This window comes from Pelmatolapia mariae, linkage group LG18 (assembly GCF_036321145.2).
Source record: "Pelmatolapia mariae isolate MD_Pm_ZW linkage group LG18, Pm_UMD_F_2, whole genome shotgun sequence".
NCBI lineage: Eukaryota > Metazoa > Chordata > Actinopteri > Cichliformes > Cichlidae > Pelmatolapia > Pelmatolapia mariae.
The window spans coordinates 32,483,214-32,509,652 of NC_086243.1; the positions used below are offsets into that span (position 1 = coordinate 32,483,214).

The 26,439-nt window shown below is 40.6% G+C and overlaps 1 protein-coding gene across 1 annotated transcript in view; it reads right to left on the bottom strand.

The window, feature by feature from the left end:
- The window catches only part of myo10 (myosin X), a 127,276-nt gene extending 101,324 nt beyond the window's left edge, over positions 1 to 25,952 (bottom strand). The window contains exon 1 of the mRNA XM_063462149.1: positions 25,348 to 25,952. Coding sequence (XP_063318219.1) covers positions 25,348 to 25,368 — 21 coding nt within the window. The 5' untranslated portion in view covers positions 25,369 to 25,952. The remainder of the gene's footprint in view (positions 1 to 25,347) is intronic.
- Positions 25,953 to 26,439: the final 487 nt, after the last annotated feature.

Consider the following 26,439-nt stretch of genomic DNA (forward strand, 5'->3'; position numbering starts at 1 on the left):
AACAGGACAGAAGGCAGAGCCACAGAGAGGTGTCACTGTCGTGAAAGGCCTCAGCAAACACAAGTCAGTGAATCTGATGCCAATTTGTTGCCATGTTAAATATGTTTCTGCCCATTTGTTTCTGTTAGGGACTCAGCGTGCTGAAGAACTTCAGCTTTTCCAAGTATATGTGTATTTACTGCCAATATTTATAATAGAATCCCCAAAAATGTAATAAATAAATATAGTTTGGAGTGGATTCGAGGCCTCCTCAAGCAATACACAATATTCACTGTATTCATGTTTTACCCTCTTATATCCAACTAGTGTAGCCCCCCCCAAAACCTCCTCTGGGGCGAGACAGGGGACAAGCATAGGGACCGAATCAGCTGTCTCATCTGACTTCCCTGTTTTAGCCAAGCTGTCACCAAAAAAAATGAACCAAGTCTTGTAATCATAAATCACTGTGCAGTCGTATGACTCGGGGTGGAGGGACGTCTGAATATAAAACTACAGTAACCTTAACAGGAGGAAACCTTACCAGCCTACAATAAAGACCACCTTCAGTCGGGCCAATCAGGAAACAGTTAGCTTATGTGGGAGAAGAAAATATACCGCAGTGCTGTAGGTCAGACACCCGGTTAATCTGCAGTTAGGACAGTGCAGATAAGTGTTCTTCTGAGTGTGTTACTGCTAACAGATGAGTGCAGTAAAGCTTAATTTATAGTTCTGTGTTGAATCACCTACGCTGTAGCCTGACATGCACCTTTTCCAGAAGGGTAACTACATATTCCAGCAATGCAGACTACATCAACTGTGGTTGGTCTGCTTTATTTGCTTTGCACGTGGATAATCCCTCTGTCAAACTGGACCTTTTTTAAACAGTATGCACACGTAGCAGTGATGGAAGCTCATGTTAAACAGATCAAATATGTATATGACATCAACGTAAACCAAAAGCACAGAAGCTCCACCCACCTGCTGTTTAAACCTTTGTTTGAAGGTTCAGCGAGGAGCAGCCAATGAGAAGGTGAGGATAAAGGGCTTGTTTTAGAAACAATAAGATCTGACAGTCTGCACAAAGACCAGTATCGGATTATTTCCGAGTAACTTTCCAAGTTAAGTTACTTTCCAAGTAAAGTTACTTGGAAAGTTACTATAGTAGTTTTGCATGGTTCACATAAATTTGAGGATTAACATAATAAACAAATTTAAGGCCATTTTCATATGCCATTTTATAATTTTTATAATTTCCTCATTTTTGTGTATAGACTCAAATAATTTTGAGGTCCTCTCTCTTTCAGTGTCTCAGTAACAGAAATTATTGATCAATATCTAACAGCTCCAAGTCCAACAGGATAAACTCAGAGCAGCAGAACTGTTCAGTAACCACGATGCACCAAGCAGTTTGAAAGGTTAGATTTTCATAGGAGCCACAAAAAGAAGGATTTGGAAATGTTTCGAAATATTGGCAGATTTCCAGGATGAATCAGTCTGCGTTACAAGCCAACCAGAAGCCCAGGAAACATCACTCTGGATGTCACGCCGATTCCTGTAACTGCACTAATAACAGTTTTCTGTCAGCGCGGCGCCGTCATTATCGCACGACAGAACGTTTACCTTCTCATCTCGCTCCTACAAGTGGATGTCGTTTCAACGGGTAATCTGACAGTCCCACCACGTGTCAACACCGTGACATCTTCAGCTGAAGCAAAAGTGAGGGAAGCATGCAGGAATTTCACAATGACTAAACATCTGTGGATACTTTACTGTCATTCCCAGACAGGCTTCAACTGTTTGTTTTTTTCCCCAATAAGTGCAGTTGCTTAATAAAATTTGCTCTTGGCTGTTTGTGTCTGGACACGTTTGACGGGAGCCTTTCTGGATGAATTTATATTATTTGCTAATCGAACTTGACTGACTCAGCGGGGTGTGTTAGGTTTCACCGCTCTGCCGCTGCCACCAACAGAGATGGTCAGGCTAAGATTATTTTTATCTTGTGCCAAAGTGAGGAAAACCCCCGACACACAACATGCAGCTCTACTTTTCTTACAATATTTCCTGTAATTGAAACTTAAACCCCCCCCCCCCCCCCGATATATTTTCAAGAACGCGATAAGCACAGGTTATGAGACTAAACAACAACTACAATAGTTCTTTGTAGGCTGAAAATGTGCCGCAACCTGTACAACAAGCCTTTGAGGTAAAACTGTAATATCACAGCCAGTCGAAGCTGTCAGTTAAACACTTAAAATGACATCTTAACAAGTTCTGTACTTTGTGTTTTTTACTACACAACCTTAGCAGAGAACTTTACTGTGAAAGTAGAATGGGAGGCAGAGCCTTCAGCTTTCAGGCTCCTCTCCTCAGGAACCAGCTCCCAGTTTGGATGCAGTCGACAGACGTCCTCTCTACTTTTGAGATTAGGCTTCAAACATTCCTTTTTGATAAGTTGGTTAGCGCTACAAACCACTCCTTAATACTTCTTAGTAACCTCATACGATGCACTGAGTAGCTCTGCTTTCTTTACCTCCCCGAGCAGACGCTTTCTGAGCCTGGTTCTGTCACAGGTTAAAAGGTGCTTTCTCCTTCACGCTATCACAGGGGGATTATTAGCTTTATATATAATACAGTATTATATATAATACTATATATAATACTGTAAAGGCCTTCATCATTCCATGCAATATACTCTGGGATGACTTTAGACTATTAAAATAAATAAATAAGCAAAGAGAATGTGTAAATCAGTAGGGAGTAGCAGTTAAAACTACTTAAAATTTCATTGCTAAAAATGGAAAATGTGTAAAAACCCAGCAGCTGCATGCTCAGAGTTTAATGGAGCTTATAAAAATAGTTTCAGAATCTATCCACATCTATTCATAGTTTCAGACAGAATGTCGAACTTCTAATTTTATATGTTTAAAAACAAAATTCAGTACATCAGACTTGTGTATTCACTTTAAACAATTTAAAATGTTTAAGCTGCCTGCACGTTGATGGACACTGAGTACAGTCCATATGGCAGACGGCAGGAGCCACGACTGACGGGCTGTTCAGCCTGAACCACAGTGACCAATGATGCAGTCAGTGATGACATGGAAGTTTATTTATTACTAAACAAAGCCAGCGCAAACAAAATACAAATCTAACAATGAGAGCGACGCCCTCCAGACTTTATACCACAATGACTGCTTTTTGCTTTAGACATGGCGTGAACATGTCTCTCAGGCACATTGTGTGCCATGACTCAAAGTCAAACATCTGCCCACCTTTAGTGTCTCATCAACAAACTGTTCTCTGAGATATTTATTTATTTCTCTGAGCTTTCTAATGAACTCCTGATGACAGCAGCGTTTGTCTCCATGCACTTCCTGTGTGCTGCAGATGACAGTTTGGTTCACTGCGTCTCATTAACTATTCAATAGCTCTCATTGTGTTGTTCGGGTAATTCTCGAGTCACACTGCACGAAGGTGACATTGTGTGTTCATTAGTCTGCGTTAATGACTCAGTCGTGTATTCGGCGCCAACTAAACTGCCAAACAAAGACACATATGAGCGGGTTTTACACATTTAGCGGGTTTAGAGTGGTCAGATGTGAAGATGTCTTATTTATCTTAGAGCACCAAACTAACTCCTTCATCGCATGTGCTAAACACTGCAGGTCTCAAAAACAAGATCCAGGCAACATTACAGTTAGCATTTACAGTGCACCAAACACATTATCTTAAACCATGCAATCAGCCGCCACATAGAGGAAGCGGACCAGTCAGCCACTGCCAAAACTGGAGTTATACTGGGAACCTCTGAGGATGTGAATGAATAGCATGGGAATAAATCTATGAACATGGAACAGACCAATGCTGGAAAGACCTTAAATACTTAGGAAACCACACTGTAATTACAGACAGAAATATATGTATAAAAAAAGACAATGTGCAATGAATCAATTGATGAAGAGAAAACAAAACATGAAAAATGTGTCTTTAGGGGTCAGACGTGGGAAAGTTGGAATGCACTGATTCCCCCTGAATATTTGACAGAGGCGATTGACTTTGGTTTTGGCTGATGAAGAAAACAGGTGTGGAGCTTTATGCACCACAAGAGACATCCAATTCAAGCTTAGCTGCAGCTTTCTTGCAGATCTGGCACATATTACAACAACATGAAGAAAAAGGAGGGAATTTGAAAAAAAGAAAAAAAAAGAGCCAAATTGAGCATAGCATTAGTTAAGGGAGGCCAGGAAGTTAAACTCTGCAACATTCACGGCATCAGTCGGGATCCTTCTACACATCCACCTGGGAGTGCAGTTTTAAGCTGGTTTAGTTTGTCTGCAGTCAGTCTACCTCTGCAAGCCAATTCGCAACCCAATTTGTAGTAACTTTACAGATACATCAAATATTCCTTTGCCCATACTGTATACAGCTCTTGCTTACTGCAAGTTGTTAGACTTGATGTGATACTGTAGATTGTTCCATGATGCCACACAGTGTTAAAATATGAAGGTGGTCGCCCAACAACAACATGGAGATAGTCGCTGTTACTTTTGTTGTCATTGAGGTTCGGCACTCTCCCTCTTTCCTCTTTAAAAGCTTCCACCAAGCTGTGTATGTTACACTGCAAAATTAGTTCCAAGTTTATGTTTCTGCTGATCCAAAACTCACAGTTTAGCAAAGCCACCTGCACACTGTGACCTTTCTCTTTTTCTTCAGCTAAACAGCTCCTGACTTTCTTTGAATTGGCTCGTTATTTAGTGCCAGCACCTGGTCGCTGGCCCTGCTACAGACAACTGAAAAGACGCTTCTGGTTTCCCGTTTCAAGGCAGCCACATGAAACAACACAAGAGCCAAAGACGACTTTGGCTCAGAGACACTTTTAAGAGTCCAACTTAGACATAAGCACCATGCAAAAAAGACGAACGTGTTCAATGGAGATCTGAAGAAGTCCTTTTAAAGCAAACAGCTTTGAAGTGAAGAAATTCTAACTTGCCTTTCCTGTGAGGACTAATGTCTTCGCTGACCCTGTTCTTTCTTTTTCTGCCCAGGTCACCTCTGTGCCCAACGGGTGAGATGGTTGTCAGTGTGGTTTCTCATCCATATTAAATGTTCTGAGAATGATTGTGGTCAACTATATTACAGCCAACCATAGGTTTTTGAGAGCAGCTTGCAGGTGTGAAGCGGTAAGCGAGGCAGCTTTGAAGTCGAAACCCTGCATCTCCAAAAGTAAAAATAAATTCTCTTTTCATGTTTTTTGAATGAGGATCCACTTTTGGGTCGTTTTTGGTTTGCAGAACAAAGCGACTGTGAATCCCACAAACCCAGGCTGTAATCTCAGTTATGCTTGCTGGGCAGCTTCCTTGTTTTCTCCTCAGTGAGTCAACCATGCAACATGAACAGAAAGAGCCAGTGGGGCTTTGTGTGCCATTTTTAGTCAGGTATTTGTTCTTTTTCTTTTCTTTTTTAAAATTTTTTAATGGGGGGGGGGGGGGGGGGGGACTTTATTGCCTAAAAAGCACTGAACTGTTTTTATTGTGGTCATTTAACGGAGAGAAAGACTTGTTTCTGTAACACTAACATTTTTTTTACCTTGAACTGGCGACCTTGTTGTACTCTGTCAGTGGTAATTTTATATTTCCATGAATGATTTTAGACCAACCAGTCCACATATTTATTTTTCTCTACAGTTACATTTTTTCATTTATTTGAATACATCTCATTTACATGAGCAAAGTCACTTTTGTTGCATCTGATCTTAAACAGAACAATCATTTGTATTTAAGGCAGGTTTGGTTTGGTGATCAGCTTTCTTGTAATTATGCTTTTCCAAGACATTATTTCTGTGAAATATATCCGCAGTTGCAATTGGTATTCTGGGCGCTGCTTCCATCCAAGCTTTGGTGTGTTTCCAGCATTTAGATGCGAATGAAATCCTCCACATAAATGAATAAAAATGAACTGTGCTATGAAATTCACAAACAAAATGTCAAAAGCCTAAGACTACACATGTAAAATGGAAACAGAAAAGCCAAGTATGACTCAAAAAAAACCCTCTTACAGAGCACTAGTGACAGCTTAAATGAATTCACTTGTAGTCTAAATGAATTCAGCGAAGATGGCACCGTGTTTCACTCCCCAATCCAAAAATTAAACAGCATGAATTTGCTGCAGCTCTAATTCATGCCACTGTTTGGCTGCTACTTTAAGTCACTGGCAGCTTAAACCCATGAATTCATTTAATTTTCAAATGTAGAAAAACAAATACTTTGTACAAGAAGGAACCAGCGGTCAAAAATGGTTCATGGTTTTGCTGGATGCCACCAACAAAAACTTTTTACAATGTCTGCTTAATCATGTTACCTACACTAAGCTCGCCCCACTAAGCACCTAATGGAAGTGAATATAAACACACCACTGCAAACTACCACTATTAACTGTGTTTATCCCATCACAAGACTTGGTTATCTCAGCATATATTTATGTCTCCTTCTGCTAAGAACCATGGAGATCATGATTTCCAGATTTCATGAAGCTGGACCAGACCACAGGAAACACAGCTCTATATTAAATAAAGCCATTTTATTTTCTCCTCTGAGAGCTTTCAGTCAAAGGAAGACCAATAAGTGAGCTTTCTCCACGCTGCTCCACAGGGAGGGAAAGAAGGTAAAATTAGTGGCAATAAGGGATTTAAACATTACACTGTACATGAATCTAATGCACAACTTGAAAACATGATCAAAACACTGTATAAACAAAACTGAACACAGTGAACTAGTTTCTGGCTAAACAAATGTCTCGTCTGCGACTCATTAGTCATCACAAGCATGCATGCAAAGCGATTCGTCTCCGCCGCTGCATGTCTGAGCCCAAATCAAACTCACGTGAGGCGAGGAATTCTGAATTCAAAGGAATAAACTAAACTTAGATGAGACTCTTAAACTTTCTGCAGATGTGAAACTCAGGATCAACAATGACCTGACGTTGAACTAACTGAGCTTAGACTGGTTTCCATCCCTAAGGACCACTTAGACCATAAAGGAGGGAAATGACCAGAGTCCTTTCAGTTGGGCCCACCTGACCTACTTTCTCCTTCTGTGTTTGTCTATGAAAGTATGCGTGTGCACGAGAGCATGGGAGAGTAATTTGTGCACGTTTAAGGCATTGTTTGCACAAGTGCAGCGATTCCGGCTGAAAAAGCGTGCGCACATACAATAACTCGTATTGTAAACGGCGCTTTCAGGGACTGCGTTTGCAGGATATTCTGTGCATCATTGTGTTAGTGTGTGTGGGTTTGTGTGTGCTACAAGTTGGCAGCTGAGGCCACAGTTGCCATGTGTTGCCCAGCTGTGGTCGCCTGGCGCTGCTTTTGCAGACTCCAAGGAGAAGAAACGGACAGAATATAAATACCGCCTTCCCCTTTCTGCCATTCTCCTGGGACCAACAACAGACGCCTTGTTGTACAAAAAAGAGGCGGATTTACCCCCAGAAACCGATTGTGTGACTCTGCAAATTAAGGTAGCAGTTTGGTGTGACCTGGAAACATCTGAAGTCATTTAAGGCGGCAAAAGCAGTGAAACAATGAATGGGTGCATTTTTAATTTTTAATCACATTCTTATAATCTTTAAGATTCTTATTTAACTTTTTTTAGAATCATCCCTTTCACTTAGTCTGACGTAGAAGTCTTTTATGCGGTGGGAGAATCAACCATTCCTACGCTGTGTTAGAAGTCCATTCTTACAGGAACGTGAACTAAGCATTTGCAACTAAGCATCTGCTATTGCTTCACATTAACAACGTTTAGCTGGTGGCTTGTATTGTGAAGCATTTATAGAAAAGTCCAGCAGACAACCTGTCTACGTAGTCTGCAGTTTTGCACATGTTAAACATAAAATTAACACCCTCCTGTCACAGCTTCTCACTGTCCAAAGTCTTTAAAGGTTTACTATGAAGCAGCTACAAGTAGCCTTAGAAATTGACGATGACTGTTGTTAAAAAAGGGGTTTTGATAGTCTCACATACTGGTCCATAAATAAACACCGTTTATCGCGTTACACTTTCATTTACATTTAGGGTTTATTAGGTCCAGAAAATACAAATGTATGCAGCATTTGCTTTGACAAAGGAGTCTTCTATCAACAAAAAATAAGATGGCATGGAGAGCAACCAAAGGTTTCACACATGCATGTCAGACCTGAACTTTTCCAGATATTACCCATCAAAGCTGCAGATACCATTGTCAATGTCATTTAACCTGCCAGCTCCTCAGAACAAACAGGATGTCAGATTGAGCTCATGTGGGAATACTGCACTTAACTGTCTGGCATATTCACAACAGAAGAGTGGGAGTCGTGTGTCCTACTTCCTGCACTATCTAACTTCCTCAACTAAACCAATTTTCCACATTGACAAAGTGGCATCAGCGGATTCCTGCTACATGTGAGAAAGGACAATGTCCAAAGCTGCCCTAACCCGATTCTCACAACAGCTGATCAGCATCAGCTGACTGCTCAGAAAACCCCATTCTATGCGTCCAGCTGACTAATCTCATACGGGGTACCTTCTTTAAGGTACGAGGGCCATCCCAAAAGTAAGGTCTCCAAAGCAGTGGGGTAGAGAAACTGTTCGTACAGCTGTTCGCCACACTGTTGTGATTGGTGCTTCCTCCACTCCCAAACAAGAATGAGCAGCTTCGCTGGGATACTCAATCTTGGCTTGGCAGCCCTTGAAAATGGAGCTCCCGTTCAATGCTACCGCCAAGTGCAAAGTTCGTGCAGTTATTCGACTTTTGAACGCAGAACGCATTAAACCAGTTAAAATTAATCGCCAATAGACAGAAGTGTATGGACAGTCGTGCATGGATGTCAAAAACGTTGGCAAGTGGTGTAGAGAGTTTACAGCCGGTCGTACTGAAATTCACGAAGAACAAACGGCAACGAGTGGATTGCTCAATGCTTCCTGAAGGAGACGACGGCGAGCTGGTATGACATGGGCATTCTAAAACTGCCACAACATCTACAAAAATCCATCGACTGAAATGGTGATTATGTAGAAAAAGAAATCATTTTTCAATAAACAGTTGTTTGTATTTCTAAAAAAGTAAAATAAAATAAAATAAAATAGGAGACCTTACTTTTGGGATTGCCCTCATATATTAGCAGTTTCCCGACAGTTGATGTGCATTAACAAGTTTCTTGCAACACACCACCTGTTGTCACTGACGGCTGCTCTGATCATTAAAAGAGTCTTGCTGCTCTCTAGCTTATGCTTTTAATGTATATGCATGCAAAGACAGGGAGGTCCCAGAACATGCTGCTGTAACTAAATTACTGCAGAGGTAAATAATCTTTTAACTAGAGTGGCCTGACCTTAACTTTGAGAATGTCTAATCTGTCTGTTACAAAGGATATTTTGCTTGGAGTGATTCAACTGAAATGTGGAGCTGCTATCCCGAGACTGCAGATAACAGCATTGGCTAAGTGGGCAACAATTGCTCTTCAGATAGACATTAAGAACACTACTTCTTATATTTAATCCAAATTCGATTTTCTTTTTCTGTCTTGCTCACACCTTATTGACGTACATTTTTACATTCTCCCTTGAAATTCTCAGTTACCTCCATCTCTGCTCAGTTTAGGAAACAAGCCTTGATTTTAAGGTACAAAACCCCTTTGAAGCCGCCTGACCAACTGGACAGCAAAGATAACCTTGTTTTCTTTGTCTCAGCATCTTAGCTTGGTGAGCATGAGAAAGGCCTTATTCTGGGACATGCTTCAAGCCTCAGAGCTTTTAACTTCCTCTAATGACTTTATGGCTTTTTTGGAAAAGTGTCAAGTAACTGAGTGCACTCACAAAGACAATCTATGATTCTGGCGGCTTGGACGGAGAAGAAGTGGGTTAAGTGGCCCAGCGAGGAATGAATTAGAGAAGAATTGCTTTGCAGGGTAAACAAACTTTAAGGCTCTGTTTTATCACAGCAGACCCGAGAGTGTGTTTAAATCATCATGTTTCACATAGTGTAATAGGGATATTTTTCAGGCTGCATATAACTCAAGAGATCTGCGAACAAAGGTAGACAAACACCGACTCTCTGCTACTTACGGCTCAAGGGCACACTGAAAATGGGTGCAGTCTATTGCCAAAGACAAAAGAGAAGGGAGCTTTTCATTCATTATCAAACAAATAAGAGCTAACCATTAAAGCGTGAATAAAAGCTGTTTGTCAGGCCTGAATTGTTGTAAAAACTGTAAACTGATTAAAATTCTTTAACTCTTCTTTGCATACTCAAAGATGAGAGAGAAGAAAAAGGACAGAGAAGGGCTTCAATGTCTCAAGGCAAAAGAGAATGAGCTTAAAGCAAAATGACAGTGTTTGTTTCATTCAGGAATAATTTGAAACCAGGTCTGGAGCTGAAGGCATCCAGAGTTTAAACCAGCAAAAACAAACAGTTCATTCTCCCATCAGCACTTTTCAAGCCAAACCAGACCAAAAAAAAAAAGAAGCTAATTGAGGACTATCAAGCAGCACTGCTGCAAACAAATTCTCTGAACTTCTTCTTCCATCACTAACCTCAGTAAACACCAACTTGAGTACTTTAAGAGGAGACGCAATCTCATCTCACTGTCCACTCAATTGTTTCTGACCATGGTTGTCAAAAACCAGAAGAAAGATATCAGTGATTAAGAGATCCTCAAGGACATCTCAGCTATTTTGGCTCATCGTCACGACTATATTCTAGCAAGTAAATTGTCAAAACACTGGCTTATTTTTTTATTTAGCACTTTTCAACGCTTACTGAGAACTCAACGTGGTTCTTCACTACAAGCCACATATCCCTGTTCACACATACTTTCATATAACAACTTATTCTATAAGTTTTTTTTTAACCTAACACATTCAGAGATGCATCAGGGACAATTTGGGGTTCAAAAATACTGACTAAGGACTATAGAAGTCAGGGGTCGTACCAACCACCCGCTCTATCCTTGTGGCCACTAGAAGGTAGAGTCAGTTGCTACTATATTGAGGATTTCAATTTACTGAATATTTATTTATTTAAAGAGTTTAATTCTCAAGGAGGTGGATGCAAATTTAGCAAAATAAGAAATCATGCAAAAGAAAACAAAAGGAAAAAAATTACGTGGCAAGAGACTGCCAACTGGTTTTCCCCCAACATTAACAAAGGGTGCTTTTGCACATTCTAATCCCAGATTCAAATCATCCCGGCTCATCTAGGCTCTTGCCCAAAAGCAGTTCATCAGAAAATGTCTCTGTACTTGCCACAATTTGCAGGCCAGTTGTGTGATTACACCACTGTACATGTTCAGGGGCTGGAAGATGTCGACTGCTCTGGAAACATTGTTTTGGAGATTTTATGCTCCACATCAGCATCTTGAACCTTCCAACTTCCTCTTTCCTGACATCAGTCCTGGCTGTCAAAATGAAACATTAAACACAAGACAGACTGATAGGGACTAGAGCGTGGCGGGCAGATGAACATCTCTTTTAGCTGCTGTTGCTTAATAAGATTTTATTCAGAGGAAGTGAGACAAATCTGTTCAGTGATTCATGTGCTTAGTTACAGATGCAAAGAACCATCATTTTCTGCTCACCAGAGGTATCGGGGAAAAAAAATCTAAATATGACAGATAACTATCTGCATTAGTAACGAGACATGTGGGTATTTGAGATTAGATAAAATGTTGTCCTACTCAGACTTCAGACACGTCAAGTCTTGAATTCAACCGATCTGTTGAATTAGTTTCACTTTTCTTGTAAATTCCCCTTCAGAGCTGAACTCCATAAACTGATAAAGATAATCAAAAGCTCCATGACACATTCACATTCCCAGGGTGTAATGTGGAGCTGTGGCCACTACAGTGTGAGGGTACCAATCGAAAGGTTGGTGGTTGGATTCCACCAATTTTATACATGTTAGAAGAACTTTGGCTCTCATGTACAGTAGAAAAACACTTTATAAGAACCAGTTCATTTAAAAGTAAATGTTAAAATAAGAAGCATGTAAAAATCAGCAGAAAAACCGACAAAAACAACTTTACCCAAATGAAACATGTACTACACCATCCCGCCTGACCAACTTGTGAATTACTATCACTCTATATGCAGATTTTGTAGCTTTTTGTAACTAATATGGTCAAATATTGCCACGGCTGGTGCATCAAGTTACAGAGGTAAAAAAAACACCTTGTGGATACTTCTGCAACACCAGTAGCATCTAGCAGAACAGCAATATTTGGCACCCAAGGATAGGCCATGTAGTAGAAACATAATCAAGGTAAAGTAGGAGCTTAAAATCTTTATTTTTAGACAATACTTCAACATCATTGTGTCACGCGTTCTGTTCACATATGAATCTTAAAAGTTTCCTTTGTGAGAGTCCTCAGGCCTCTCCCTCCTGGGTATTCTCATCCCATCAATGAGAGTATGCATACTTAATTGGTGCTTACGTACAAAGCAAAACAGCATGGTAAGTAGTAAATGGACTGATTCTTATATATTGCTTTTCAAATCTAAGGATTCAAAGCGCTTTATACAACATTCCTCATTCACCAAATCACCCATTCATACAAACACTTTTTCTGTGCTTAAACGCTTCCTATCTAACATTCACACACAGTCATATTCGGACGGATGCATCAGAGAGCAACTTGGGGTTAGTATCTTGCCCAAGGATATTTAGCATGCAGGCCTGTGCAGGTGGGGCTCAAATCACCAACCTTCCGGTTAGTAGACGACTTGCTCTACCGCCTGAGCTACAGCCGCCCCGGAGCATACTATAAGTATATTAATAGAAAAGTTATCTTGACCACTCAAGCTGCAAATACCCCTTAATGGCCTGGAAGAATCAGCAGTAAATTTGAGGTCAAGGGAAAGAGCTACTTTGATTGCCTTTTAGACTCCTGTAGCATAGGGGGAAAAAAGAAAGAAATCAATCACATTAAATGAGATCCTTAAAACGATGGAACTTCTTAGTCTTCTCTAACAGAGCAAATAAGAACAGCGTGATGTTCCAGAACTCAAACTAGCCTCAGAGGAGTGGACCTGCACTCTCACAAGGTAACAGGATCGCATGAGAACAAGCCAATTAGTGGAAATGGATGTTTGGCTTTTCGGGTTGTGCCTAGCTTCTAACTTGTGTGGTGTTGTGTGCGAGTGTTTGCATGGATGGGGTTTCCAGGAAGCTGCATTCAGCACAGTGCAGGATCAGATAACCCTCCTCCTACTTCTCTCTCAGATCTGATCTTAAACAGAACTGTGTTTATCAAAGATGTCCAAGACAATAACCAACATCCGACTAAAAGAAACAATTACAACATTCAGAAAATCAAAATCTTTCAAACAAATTTAAATCAGGGGATTTTTTTTTTTTTTTTAATAAGTCCAGTTTAATGTTCTGGTGATTAAATCTTATGCAAGGTTCAATGCATCTGCAAAAGGCTGAAAGGCTTGCTCTGAAGCACTCAAGTTAATGGAAAGCTCCGATATCTTTTTTGTACAAAATGTTGTCAACTGTCATTAGAAAACAAGTTTGTGAAGTGAATCTGAGTTGTATCTTCCACAATTGAGAGCTGTCAAACTGATGAACTAGAGTTGTCTTTAGTGATGTAGTTAATTTACTAAAGAGAGGAAAGTGTCAGCCACTGGTCCTCCCCATAGAGAGGGAGAAACATGATATTCCTTGGGACTGAAAGTGTTTCCTGAAGGTAATCACTGTGTTTCGGCTGGCTGTAAACATGCAAGGACACAGTGATAGTGAGAAGCAATATAAACTGAGTTCAACACCTGCATTCCCTCGTGACTCAACATAATGGGCCAATCACAAACTGAAGGGGATGTAATTTTAGAGTAACTGTCAGATCCAGCTCCAAGATGTCGAAGGAGGTGGTTCTCTGAGAGCCACAAAACCCAAACTAAACCTAATGAATAGTTCAGGCTGTTCCTGTCACAGTTACAGTCACAGCAACATGGGGATAACTCATCAGGCTTTAGATCAGCCTTTAAAAGTGATTCTTTAAGGAACTGATCTTGCCCCTCTTCCACTCTTGCGGCGCCAGTCTACATTTTTATATTTGCAAGGGTCGTGATGTGTTTGGACCATTGATGGCTTTTGCCTGACAAAACTACAGTCAGTGGAGGTTTCCTCATTATGGGAATACTCTGACCTTGTTTGAACCCTGATCATATCTGTCCATGTTTCTGTTTCTGTATCCTGTCTGAAATGTGAAGTTTAAATAAGAAAAAAGTTTAACAACCATATTTTATCAGGCCCCCTCTGAAAAAAAAGGCAAAAAATTAACAAAAGCACAAAAACAGAATATTTGACTGGGTGGTATGAGTGAAAATCAAATTCAAATGTCCAACGAGTTGAAATAAAGAAAAAGAAGAGGAAGAAAACTCAACAGAAATGTTATCCTGGACAAGTGAACATTGTGAGTCATCTGCTCAAAGATGTTATTTTTTATTTTATTTCCATTTAATTATTTATTTTTTCCATCCAAGAAACCTGGAGTGCATTTAAAATTACCTTGTCACATTCAACATGCAGCTTGCTCTAATCTCCAACACAAATTTCTGACCTTTGAAGGGCTGAAGGCAAACCACACGCTGACATGTATGACCAAACCCTGTCTCCAGACTTGCCTTCCTTTGAGCCCATTGGTTTTAATCCTTGCTGGAGATGTTTCCATTAAATTATTTCAACCATTTCTGAGCGTGGTGATGTGTAAACCCTGTAGCGCTATGTGCAATAATAAAAGTGCTACATGCCTTTAGGTATGTGCAAATCCTAAATTAAACCACACCACTGTTCGAATCAAACAACGTCAAAACATTATTCGCCTACTTAACCTGTCAGGTGTGTATTTGAGTGGCTCGCAGTGACAGGTGAGACAAACACAAAGCCAGCATACGTACATAAAACACAAATATTTGCTTTGACATATTTGCTAATATCATGTTTTTCTTGGCATTTATTCTGAAGTTATTCTGAATCAAGCAAATTAAAGATATTTAATTTCAAATTTAAGAAATAAATGGCAAAATAATCCTTGTAGTATCTTTGCCACTGCAGAATTTCTAACTTTTTTACTTTTAGGATTTATTTGCAACTGATTTGGCAATTTAATTTAATTTAAAAAATGCCAGAAAAAAACCCAGACTTTTATACTTGGATACTGATTTATGAAATAAATAACAGACGGTGCAGATCTGAAAGGCAGTGAAAAGATCTAAAATGCCCAAAATCAAGACCCTCAGCTTTCCTCTGCCTCCTTCTGCAGCACAGTGACGCCGAAAAAAGTCAAAAGGGGTCAGATCTACAGTCGTCCATTCCTGGTTTTAATTGACCATTTCACCAGCGGGAAACCACGACTCAGCAGGACACTGAGGGATTAGTGTCAACAGACCATCTCAGACTAAAACCCATTTTACTGCTTTTTTTCTTAAATATTGCTTCTACAGCCACTCAACCAAGAAATGACCTCTCATGCAGAGATGTGCAGGTTCCTGTGTAGCTGCAAAGCTGTACAGTAAGTCTGTACATGAGGTTAATGTAAAGGGAAAATATCTGTAGACATGTTACACCAGAGGAGTGATGGTTTTTAACATCAACTTAATGGAGTTTGATTTATTACACAATGATGGGGTCATAAAGAGGTCAGGTGACAGAAAATCCTTAAGTTGAAACTAAATCTGCGTACAGATGGTACCTCGATGGCTCGGTTGTATTACAAAAATAAGTTGGAAAAAAACTTGAGGTTGGCTCCAAAAGAGAGCCAGGTGCCCCACAAGTTAATAACATCTTTAGAGTCTGATACAAAAATGGTTTTGGTAATAGTTGTAATAGTTTCCCCTTCATAACAACTGTACTGTGGTAGTTTTGTTATAACTCACATGTTTATGTTGTGTTAAGGCTTAAAGTTTGGATTAGCAGTCTTATGTAGCCACTAGCTAAGCTATGCTAAGTGATGTGGTGCTATGCTTCAGCTGCACTAACTCAAGTCACTTGGAAGTCGTAATTTCTGAGTTCCTAGAAAAGTCAGAGCAGCCCCACCAAGCCCGAGTTAATAATCCAAGATGGCAGCACTGAAAGTAAACAAGAGTAAAACTAGAACTTTTAGTTTGTATTTGTGACTCATTAAATGAGCCATTCACAGAACACTGAGCAGGCTCCATCCATGACCATGCTGCAGCAATGTTTTTAAGCAAAAAAATATATTGCTCTGTTCTGGTGATGCGTGCATCGCTCTATTGTGCTAAGAAGCTAAATAAATCATGTTTTTCCTGCTTTAATATTGAAACATAATCAACTTGGGAGCGACGTCACTCTTCTTCCGACTTCTGAGATCAGGAAAACAGCAACTGAAATAACTCTCTGAATGGTGTTTGTGCAGCTAGTCCTTTATTGAAAATTTAAAAAATTGTCATCATTTAAAGAATAGTTTTGATGAGTGAAATGCTAAAACTTGTAAAAAAGTTGCTCACTTAACACTTACTATTATTGCACCCATGCTGCCACAAGTCCACAAACCAAAGGCTGTGATAATGTTGGCTAAGTACACATTTTCCATATAGTTTAGACATTTTTAGGTAATATTTAGATTAAAATTTAAGGATTTAAGAAAAACAGATGCAAACAGCTTATTTGAAATGACCTAACATGACGATCAGTTCAATAAATATTGACAGTGCACACGATAACTTCAGCTTTATCCTTCAACGTCACCTAAGCGCATTTTATTGACTGTTAGAGAGAAAGTGATTATGTAAGTTTCATGTTATTGGGAGGTTTAAATTGTAGTTATTTCACCAATTATAATACCAGGATTTTTTTTCCCAGCAGTGTTAATGTACAGATAAAAATCACAATGAATTGAGCTGCGCAAAACTTCTGTGCACAATGTTCCATGAAAACATACACATGTGGAGGAAGCTGGACTGAGTGAGAGGTTAGGAAGTGTTAGGATCCAGAGGAATGTTTAGAACTATCCGGCAGGAAGTCAAGACTTAACAGAAAGCCAGAAGAGAAAAGAGGAGGATCGAGCAACGAGTGAGGAAGGTGAAGAAACCGAACAGGAATGATGTTTCTGTTCCATTTTGTGTCTGGATATTGGGCACTTTTAACACTGCACTTTGCACCTTGGGATTTTGACCAAAATCTTCTGCTTCTTTAATTTTGTGGGTTCATTTTGTTGACAAAGATCTTTGACAAGAGACAAAGAAAACCTGCAGCATGCACATCTGAATCATTGCCTTTATTAGTGAATAAAATTAGGTGACAATTTATTTTTGAATTGGTGAACAATACAGAAGGTTCTGAATTATTTTAGTGATCATTTCCAGAAAAAGGAAAAGTGATTGTTTACCAGCAGGTTTGACATGTAAGTGTGGGCTAAGTCCAAGTATGTGTTTAGTCGTTTAAATGGTGAGCCGTTTAAAAATGATGACATCATACTGTTGATCTAAGATAGCATGGTAAAAGCTTCCTTTCTCTACTTTGTAACTCATGAAGGCTCACCACGGTGGGCAGATCCACATATCTGACTTGGCAGATTTTTAGCCAGATGCCCTTCTTGACGCAAATCCCAAGGATTTGCGTCACCTTCCAGTCTTAAACCCGGGGATCTTTCATGTGTTAGACAAATGTGTTAACCACTATACTATGAAGCCACTAAAGCAGGGGTGGGGAAACTCCCGGCCTCACGGCCCGGTGTCCTGCAGGTTTTAGATGTGCCGTTGATCCAACACAGCTGATTTAAATGTCTAAACTACCTCCTCAACATGTCTTGAAGTTCTCCAGAGTCCTGGTAATGAACTAAACATTTGATTCAGGTGTGTTGACAAAGGGTGATATCTAAAACCTGCAGGACACCGGCCCTTGAGGCCGGGAGTTCCCCACCCCTGCTTCACAATGCATTTTATCAGCCACACCTTTAAACCAAATTCCATTTCTCTGCAACAATACATACATAAATAAATAAATAAATAAATAAATAAATAATAAGCCCACATTTCATGACTCAAGTTCTGCATGCATTCTCTTAAATAGAATAACAGCTGTCAATGTTCTTAAATAGGTTAAAGGAGATTAAAGAGTTTATGAAATTAAAAAAATAAAAAACAAAGACAACCTCAGTGCTAATCCTTGAATCCTAATCCTTCATCTGATGCGTTTGCAGTCGAAACATATGTGTGAGATCAGCCTGCACCTCATCCTCGTCTGAACCACACAAAGACTAACGTCATGTCAACCATGAGGTTCTCTTGATAACAATAACACAGACATACATGTACACAGCTGCTACAATGGCATCTAGATCATTGATTAACCTACAAACTGAGACAAGAAGTAAATATGAGGAAAAAGGGCAGCATTTAGAGCGTTTTCAAGTCCTAAATGTCTCATCTTCAAGGAACCAATCCCTCACACGGTGAATGTGATCACACAGGAAGAGTCTGGATCAGCTATGTTGGTGCTTTCAACTTTTTTTGTGAAAAAAGTTGAGTGTTTATGTCTCTGCATCGCTTCCAAGATAACTCAGAAAGGTCTGAATACTGACAAAAATCTTGCACTGAACATGAAGGCAGCTCATCTGTGACAGAAATGCACAACTGAGGCTGGAGACACCGAAATAAGCAGCTGACCAGAGATGATTAACTGAAAAACAAATACAAAACTGCGAGCATCAGTTTTGTTCTATGAATTCAACTTCATGGCAATTTTCACCAACTTTGATTGTTATTACAGCATTTGGGGTGGCTGTAATTCAGGAGGAAGAGTAGGGCATGCACTAACTGGAAGGTTGAGTGTTTGATCCCTGGCTGCTCCAATCTGCATACCAAATAATCTTGGACAAGATAATAACCCCAAGTTGTTTTCTGATGGATCCATCGGAGCGTGAATGTATCTGAATGTCAGATAGGAAGCACTTATGCACAGAAAAAAATGCTTGTGAATTAAGCAAGTTGCATACAGCACTTTCACTGCTCAGGTACAGTAGAAAACACTATAAATAAAGGCTTAATCAATCCTGAACTTTATTGCTGATCCATTTTTCCGTGTTCTCGTCCATTTTCATATGCATGATGTTTAAACGTTTCGGTTATATGGACCAATCACTGAGCATCTCACCAAAAGGTTCCCCTGGTGCTGAGCTAAAAAGAACCCCAAACAGGGTTTTAAGAACTCTGATTGTCTCGTGTTCCTGCAGAGTGGAGACGTAAAGAAATGGGAACTTTTAAAGAAAGTTATGAGCACCATCAAAAAAAGTTCCTGCGGTCCAAAAGCGCCTGTTGATACGCTTTTTGTTTCTCCACCAGCCTGCTGAGCTGCTCATTAAAATGATCAGCTTAAATGAAAGTTTTGGAACGGACTCACTGCTGCAGTCGGTGGAGGGAATAAAAATAAACAGGTTTCCTGTCTGGGCCTGGGTCTGAAACTGCAAGCCTGAGACTGTTTGATTTCCCACAGTCGCTGCTGCCCCTCTGCCCTACATGCAGTCAGTTGAGAGCAGTGAAACCAGTTTAGGATCGGGTGCAGGCGCCTCTGGCTCGTATCCAGAGTGTTTGCCGGCTTGAGAAGGTGTTATTTTAGCAGGAGGGTAAAAAGGACTGTGAGCCAGAGCTCGACTCTTTTCTTCTTTTTTTTTTCTCAAAATGACGTAGGAAATAGGACACCAGCCCTCTTTAAATATTGTATATGTAACTGTGGAAAAGAATATTTTTTGTTCCACAGATACACACAATTAAAAGGCTACAGACAAGGTAGCGAGACCCCCACACTGATAGTTTGGCTTCAGCTCCAAACAAAAACATTTATAGCAGAAATATGTGAAGTTTCATGTTTTTCTGGTTAAATCTTGGCTTTGATGTTTGCATGAAGGGAAAATTTAGTGCCACAACATATCATATATTGAACACTTTGCTCCCCCTCCCCCCCCCCCATATTGACACATGACCATCTCCATTATAATCAATAAGGGATATTAAAATCATCCTTTATCCCAAAGTAAGTAAATCTTTTGCCTTTTCATCTACGTTCCAGGGCGAGCAAGCTAAATTACATTATATTGGTGTCCACATACTTCTGGTGATGAACACTGCTGGGGGTGACTGTGGGGATGAGTCACTCATGCGCATCTTGAACTCTTCAAACTCTGACTGGTCACTTGTTAAGATGACCTGAAGAAACTCCTGCAGACCGAGCAGGAATTCAGCTGTATGTATAACAGTTGTCTGACATGAACAACATGGGGGGGGGGACAAAATGACAAATCTGCAAGCTGTTTAAATTCCTTGCAGTTCCTTCTGCCTGCTCCACAGGTGTCAAGTTTCAGCTTTAATAAGCACCGGAGAAACGCAGGGAGGGAGAAGAAGCAGTTTGACCTTCTGCTTGAAATGATCATTAAAATGGAGCAGTATAAAATGGGCAGGGCCTCTGCTTGTTGTGGTGAGCCTATTAATGTCTATGATTGAGCTGTTACTTTTTATGGTTTTAATGGGAAATGCAGGCAGCTGATGCTGCTGGGAGGAGAAGAAATAAAAGAGGCTCAAAGAATGAAAAGCTTTGCAAGTTTTTCAGGGCTCGTTTGGAATCTAGAGAAGCAGGTTAACGAGTACAGGGACCCGAGTCTCACAGGTTTATTTTGGAGGCATGTTGGTCCATGTGACTTTCATACAACACCGAAGTAAAATCTTTCAGCAGAGTTTAAACTTTGTCTCCAACTCTGAGCTCAGACTGCCAAAGATGCAGCCGCCCCTAATGGCTCGTGTGTCCTTCAGAGTTCCAACAAAGCAGCACGTAAATGCAACAGAGCTCTGCCAACATGGATGTTTATATATTCACATCAGTGTATGAACACAGAGACAGGTTTGAGCTGTGGATCTGTGCTGTCTGCAACACTCCAAAAGGGCGTGTAGTCATGTAGTCAAATATAATAGTGTTAATGGGAGAAGAAGCCCCTGTGTTACAGATCAGTTTTTCTAAATTCTTCTACTCTCTGCATCGTTCATTGTTCAGTTTATCAGAACCAGCACTTCCTCAAACTACAATACCTGCAGCTCACCACGTCGAAGCACTGGGGAATTTTTTTTTTTAATAACGTGCATCTTAAGAAGTTCATTTTTATAAACTTAAGCTACAACCATTCAGTTAGCGAACGGATCCAAGTAACCTAATGTTCATTTTTAGCCAACAAATTTAGATTAAATAATTTATTCACCAGCATGTGAACAAGGTTAACCACGCTTTGGAGCTCTTCAGCTGGCACGGACCTATATTACTGTCTCTTTATGCTACAAGTGGGAGATAAACGTGTTATGGTGGGTGGACAGAGGTATGCTAATTGCTTACAACCTGCCCATCCCCACCACTCAGTGGCAGCCTTTCTGGTGCAAACCCTGAACTTTAAGCCCAGTACATATACTGGCATTCAAAATTTAAACCACATGGACAAATAATAAAGTTATAACTCAAACTGCTGTCTGCTTCCTGTCTCCTACAGCAAAGAGAGAAAATGTTTGACTTGCAGAAAAAAGCCTAGGCAGCCAAGAAAAGGCATGAAGGCATAATTACACCTAAACAATGTGAGAAAATATGATTTCATGATTTGTTCTGATTGGTCTTTAAACATAAGCCAGCCATCGTTATTAAAAACAAAGTAACTCTGTATGTCTTGGACTTTATAGCACAAACTCTGGTAAATGTACAATCCTTCTATCATTGGTCCCTGCCTTCAAGAAGCCTGACTGACATCTGTTCTCTCTTTTTTTTTTTTTTAATTCCCCCATTGCTGAATAAATTTACACTGTGATCACTGCAAACACACACCTGAGGCACAGCCGCCGTCTGATTGGTGGACAGGTGAGGCCCAGCTCTCTCCACGCCCACCAGTTCAAATAAAAACAAACCTTCTAACCAACTGAACTTAGTGACTCCATTATGTCAACACACACCCGAACACACACCGCCTCAAAACACACTGCAGTTCCTGCTGCCACGGAAAAGAAAAGTTTATTGGATACAACAGAACTGAACATTAGCCAATCACTGACACAGGATTCTTTTCTGCTCTTCTGCCTCGAGGCTGTTGGTCAGTGAAATCTGAATGAAATCTGCCTCATCCTGCCAATGACGACCCAAGTAACACAAATGGATAAAGCTAAGCATGCAATCTCTCTGCTGGATTCAAAGGGGTTTTTCTGTGAAAAATACAGAGCATTAGTAATATTAACCTTCATCCTGTGCTAACTTTGTTCACCCTTAACACTAAAACATAAGTGACCGTGTTACGCAGCCGTTTTCTATGTTTAGCAGCTTTTCTCCCCGTGAAACAAAAACCTGCAGAGTATATAAAACGACTCTGATTGCTGCTGGACTGGAAGACCGATTCCTGTTTCAAGAAAATGACCAAGTGATGAAAATGTGCAGTCTGGATTTGTGGTTAGGCTCTATTTATAGTGGCTGCACTGAGTCTGCTGCAGACTGTTTTGGCTGCAGCTCAGTAATTAGAGATGAGAAACCTCCTGCTGAAGGATGTGTCATTGTCAACGCATTCGTGTCTCTGATGTTCAGGACAATGTGCTCTTCTGTAGCTCGCAGGCATAACTTTTAATTTAAGTCAGGCTGGAGAAATCGTTCCGAGCATTTCCACATATGAAAATCTTTCAGAACTCGATGGATAATATTAAATAAATCGCACAAATTAGGAGAAAATTATCCTAACAGATGTGATGTTGACAGTGAGATTTCTCTTCTTCGCACTCCTCCTCAAACACTTTGAACCACAGTCATCATAAAGATGACAGCCATTAAGTGCTGAAACTAACACATTCTTTTAGTCTTTTGCATTTAACACTGTCTCTTAAGTGTGTCATTCTCCAGTTCAGCCTGTCAGCTACACTGCTTCAACTCTTTGAACCTCACAAATACTCCAAATAAAAGTCTCCCTTCTTCCCAGGAAGCCAAATAAGTTAATAATAATAGGATGAATCCTAACTAAGTGAATGGTCACTGGCTTGTTTCGGCATAAATGTAAATAAAAATAAAATGGCAAGGCTAAAACAAACACAAATCTGACAATTAAAGATGAAATATTCAGAAAATGTAGCTAAATGGTGCGGTGGTTAGCACCGTTACCAGGTTCTCCCTCGTCTGCATGAGATCTCTCCAGCTTCCTCACTCAGTAACATGATTCTAAAGGTGACCATTACCACAAAGCAAGAAGATTCTGTAACACAGTGAATTTACTAATGGAGTTAATCAGGCATCCTAAAGAGGTTTTCAAAGACAGCCGGCTGAAGGTTCGATGCCCTTTATTAACAGCATGTCTTTGTCTGTCCGGTGACTGCGGGTCCCTCGTGTACACACAGCATAAATAACAAACACTTCAGGTTCTTTCCTAGTTCACATTCCTCTCTTCTCAAACCGTTGGCCATGCAACGACTGAAGCCGGTTTACTTCCTTGTCAAATGCCCTTTTCCTTGAAGACTGGGCTCTTTGTTTCAGCTGCGATTAGCTGGCAGATATACAGGCAGGCAGGCAGATATTTGAGACTATTGTGCACGCCTGCCTGCTTCTGGCAATGAGAATTATTTCCCCTCAGACTTCCACAGAGAGCTGGACTGCTGGATGTAGCCCTGCACACTCGTCATGAGACCGGCTCGGCCTCGCAGTGCTTGTTTAACTCAGCCTCACACATGCACCTATGAGCTCAGTGAGTTCCTTGACCTTTGGCCCTTCATACTGCCGAAAGTGAGACTGGAATTTCAAATTTTACAAGCACCAATGGGAAAGCAGGTGTTTTTTTGTTTGTTTTTTCAAACCAGGAAGCAAAGCTTTTTATAATTGTTCGCCAGCCTTTAACACCGCTACCTGAAGAGAAACCAGTTTTAAATCACTTTCAGTGTCAAACGTTTTTTATTGTTTCGTTTTTTTTTCTGAGCAGGTCTGTTAGTGAAACCAACCGCAGTGATGACAGGTTGTTTTCCTGAGGGCTTCCAAAGGGGAAAAAAAAGAAAGCATTGAGGTATGAGTCAGGGATGACTCAAGTGTTACCGCTGTTACCTGGCCCACGTCATCAGAGGAAAAGGTGTGAACACTGATATTGCAAGCGTATCGCAATGAACACCTTTTATCCCTGAGTCACATCTCATGCTGTTAGATGGTGGACTTACACAGTCAGAGTGCTTCAGATAATCGAGAAAAACCACCTGACATACCCAACAGTGACGAGGGCAGCCCAAATGACCAGGTTACAGAAGTCACACCTCAGTTAGATCCACAAATGTCAGGAAATTTCTACTCATGTACTTCTGAAGCAAATGAAACAAATTTACTTATTTGTTGTTAATATAATAATTACATTACTGCACAGTAAGGCTCACCAGCTGATCACCACTTACACAGAACATGACCATTCTTAACCTGGAGTGTAGACAACAGTCTGCACAAAGAACAAGACAAAAAGAGGCAGAAAGTAGGCCAGCAATCGGCAAGCTGCAACACTGTGATGTTTAGTATTGGAAAGCTTTCTTTTAATTTACATTTTAATTAATGAAATATGTGTTTAATGTCGTTGTTTGATGAAGACTTTTAAGTGTGTTTGAAAATGTTTTTTGCCGAATAAAAACCAGAAATAGTTGAGGAGTCCAAACTCTGCTGCACCATAACACGAGCAAAGCAAAGTGACTGCTGCCATTAATGAAACCTCAGTGGTAGTTTACACTGAATAAGTTCAATCACCTTTTAAGGCACGAGCACAGGACCAGTTTGATAGCAGCCTCGTGCTTCCAAACATCCTACAGTCACTGAAAGTGTGAATTTCTGCATCTTGGCCAGTACAAAACTCCCCTTGGCCGAGGGTTAAGACTTCTATCAATATCTTTACAAGACAGTTTCTGCGGAAGGAAAGAAGAAAAGAGGTGCGGAAATACCAAAGGTCCACTGGGACCAGTCCAAACCCCCCTCTGTCCCTGTGAGATCCATGTTTTAATGATGTACGTTTGATATTCTTACAGGGATTTGGGAAAAGCGCGTTTAAAGAATCTAAAAAGCGCTTTATGGCATCTTTATGACATGAGCAGGAACTCCACTGGGTTTATTTCACGTATCCTATCTTACCATTACTCCTGGCACTCAGTAGTAAGTTTATGCCTCATAGTATTTGCATCCTTTCAATAAAGCAAAATTTGGAGCCTAGCTGCTGTACATGAGCTGCACATGTTTGGAGAGGTTTCCTTGTTTTACAATTCTCCAAAAGTTTGCAGGACGAGAGGAAAAGTAACACTGCGAGCATATGGAAGATGTGCTGCGTGCTGCATGAATGAAGCAGTTGCAGACTTGAGCGTCTTCTTACCTCCGTGAAGAAATTATCCATTGCCCGAGTTATTTTAATCCCCGAGGATTTACTGTATGGCACCCGCGCGTCCGGTCAATCCAACTCATGTGTTGTTAGTGGGATCCAAACAAAAACCCAGAAAGAAGAAGAAGAAGGGCGGCGGATCCGAAAGCTTCAGTGCATCATCTTTCTCCTGAAAGTGTGCGGGCTGGAGGACGCTCACAGCGTGGGTCAGTATGGAGCTACAGTAGTAAGTTTACTCTTTTGTTTCCTGGGTTACTCATCCAGCACAGAGTCCTTTAAAGCAGATCTTTGGGGGCTTCTCCTGTTGGAGCTCTCTGCGTGTCCTCCGCGCGTGTCCGGCTGTCACTTCTTGGTCCGCGTGGTTCGGTGCGCACTTTGTTTGATCAACAGTGAAAAGGTGCAGAAACGCGACTAAACGACACGCCGGTCAAACTTTGGAGACTCTCTCTCGGCCAGCCAGTCACTCACACCGGCGGACAATAATACTGAAGCTCCACCTCCAGCCCTTCCAGCACCTCCCTCCTTCTCCCACTACTGCTGCCCCGCTGTCTCTCTGACTCCTCCTGCTGTCAACATGGAGAGTCCGGCGCGCAGAGACTATGGAGCGCAGAAAGGCTGAAAACTGCTTCCATTTGGAGAAGGACTCACTTTTGGGGGCAGCCTCAAGTGGCCAATTGAAGAACTGCAGTTTTTTATATATTTTTTTATTTTTTTGCTTCAAAGATGATGTGATGTTATTCATATGATTGTTGGGTTTTTCTCTGTATGTATTACTGTAGGGTCTACCTTACAATATAAAGCACCTTGAGGCGACTGTTGTTGTGATTTGGCGCTGTATAAATAAAATTGAATTGAATTGATGTGGCTTTGAATTGTACAACTGGATCAAACCTTTATTCAGATCCCCTCCTGCAGAAAAAGAACGCTTATACCTAACATGCCACATCTTTCACCAGTCGATAACAACAGAAATACTTTCAAGTTGAATTTTAGTTAAATAAAACAAAGGCTTATAACTTAAGCAAACTCTGTTTTCCCCTCGTAAATCATTTTCCTTCATAGCTTAACTCTGCATTTTTCCACTGG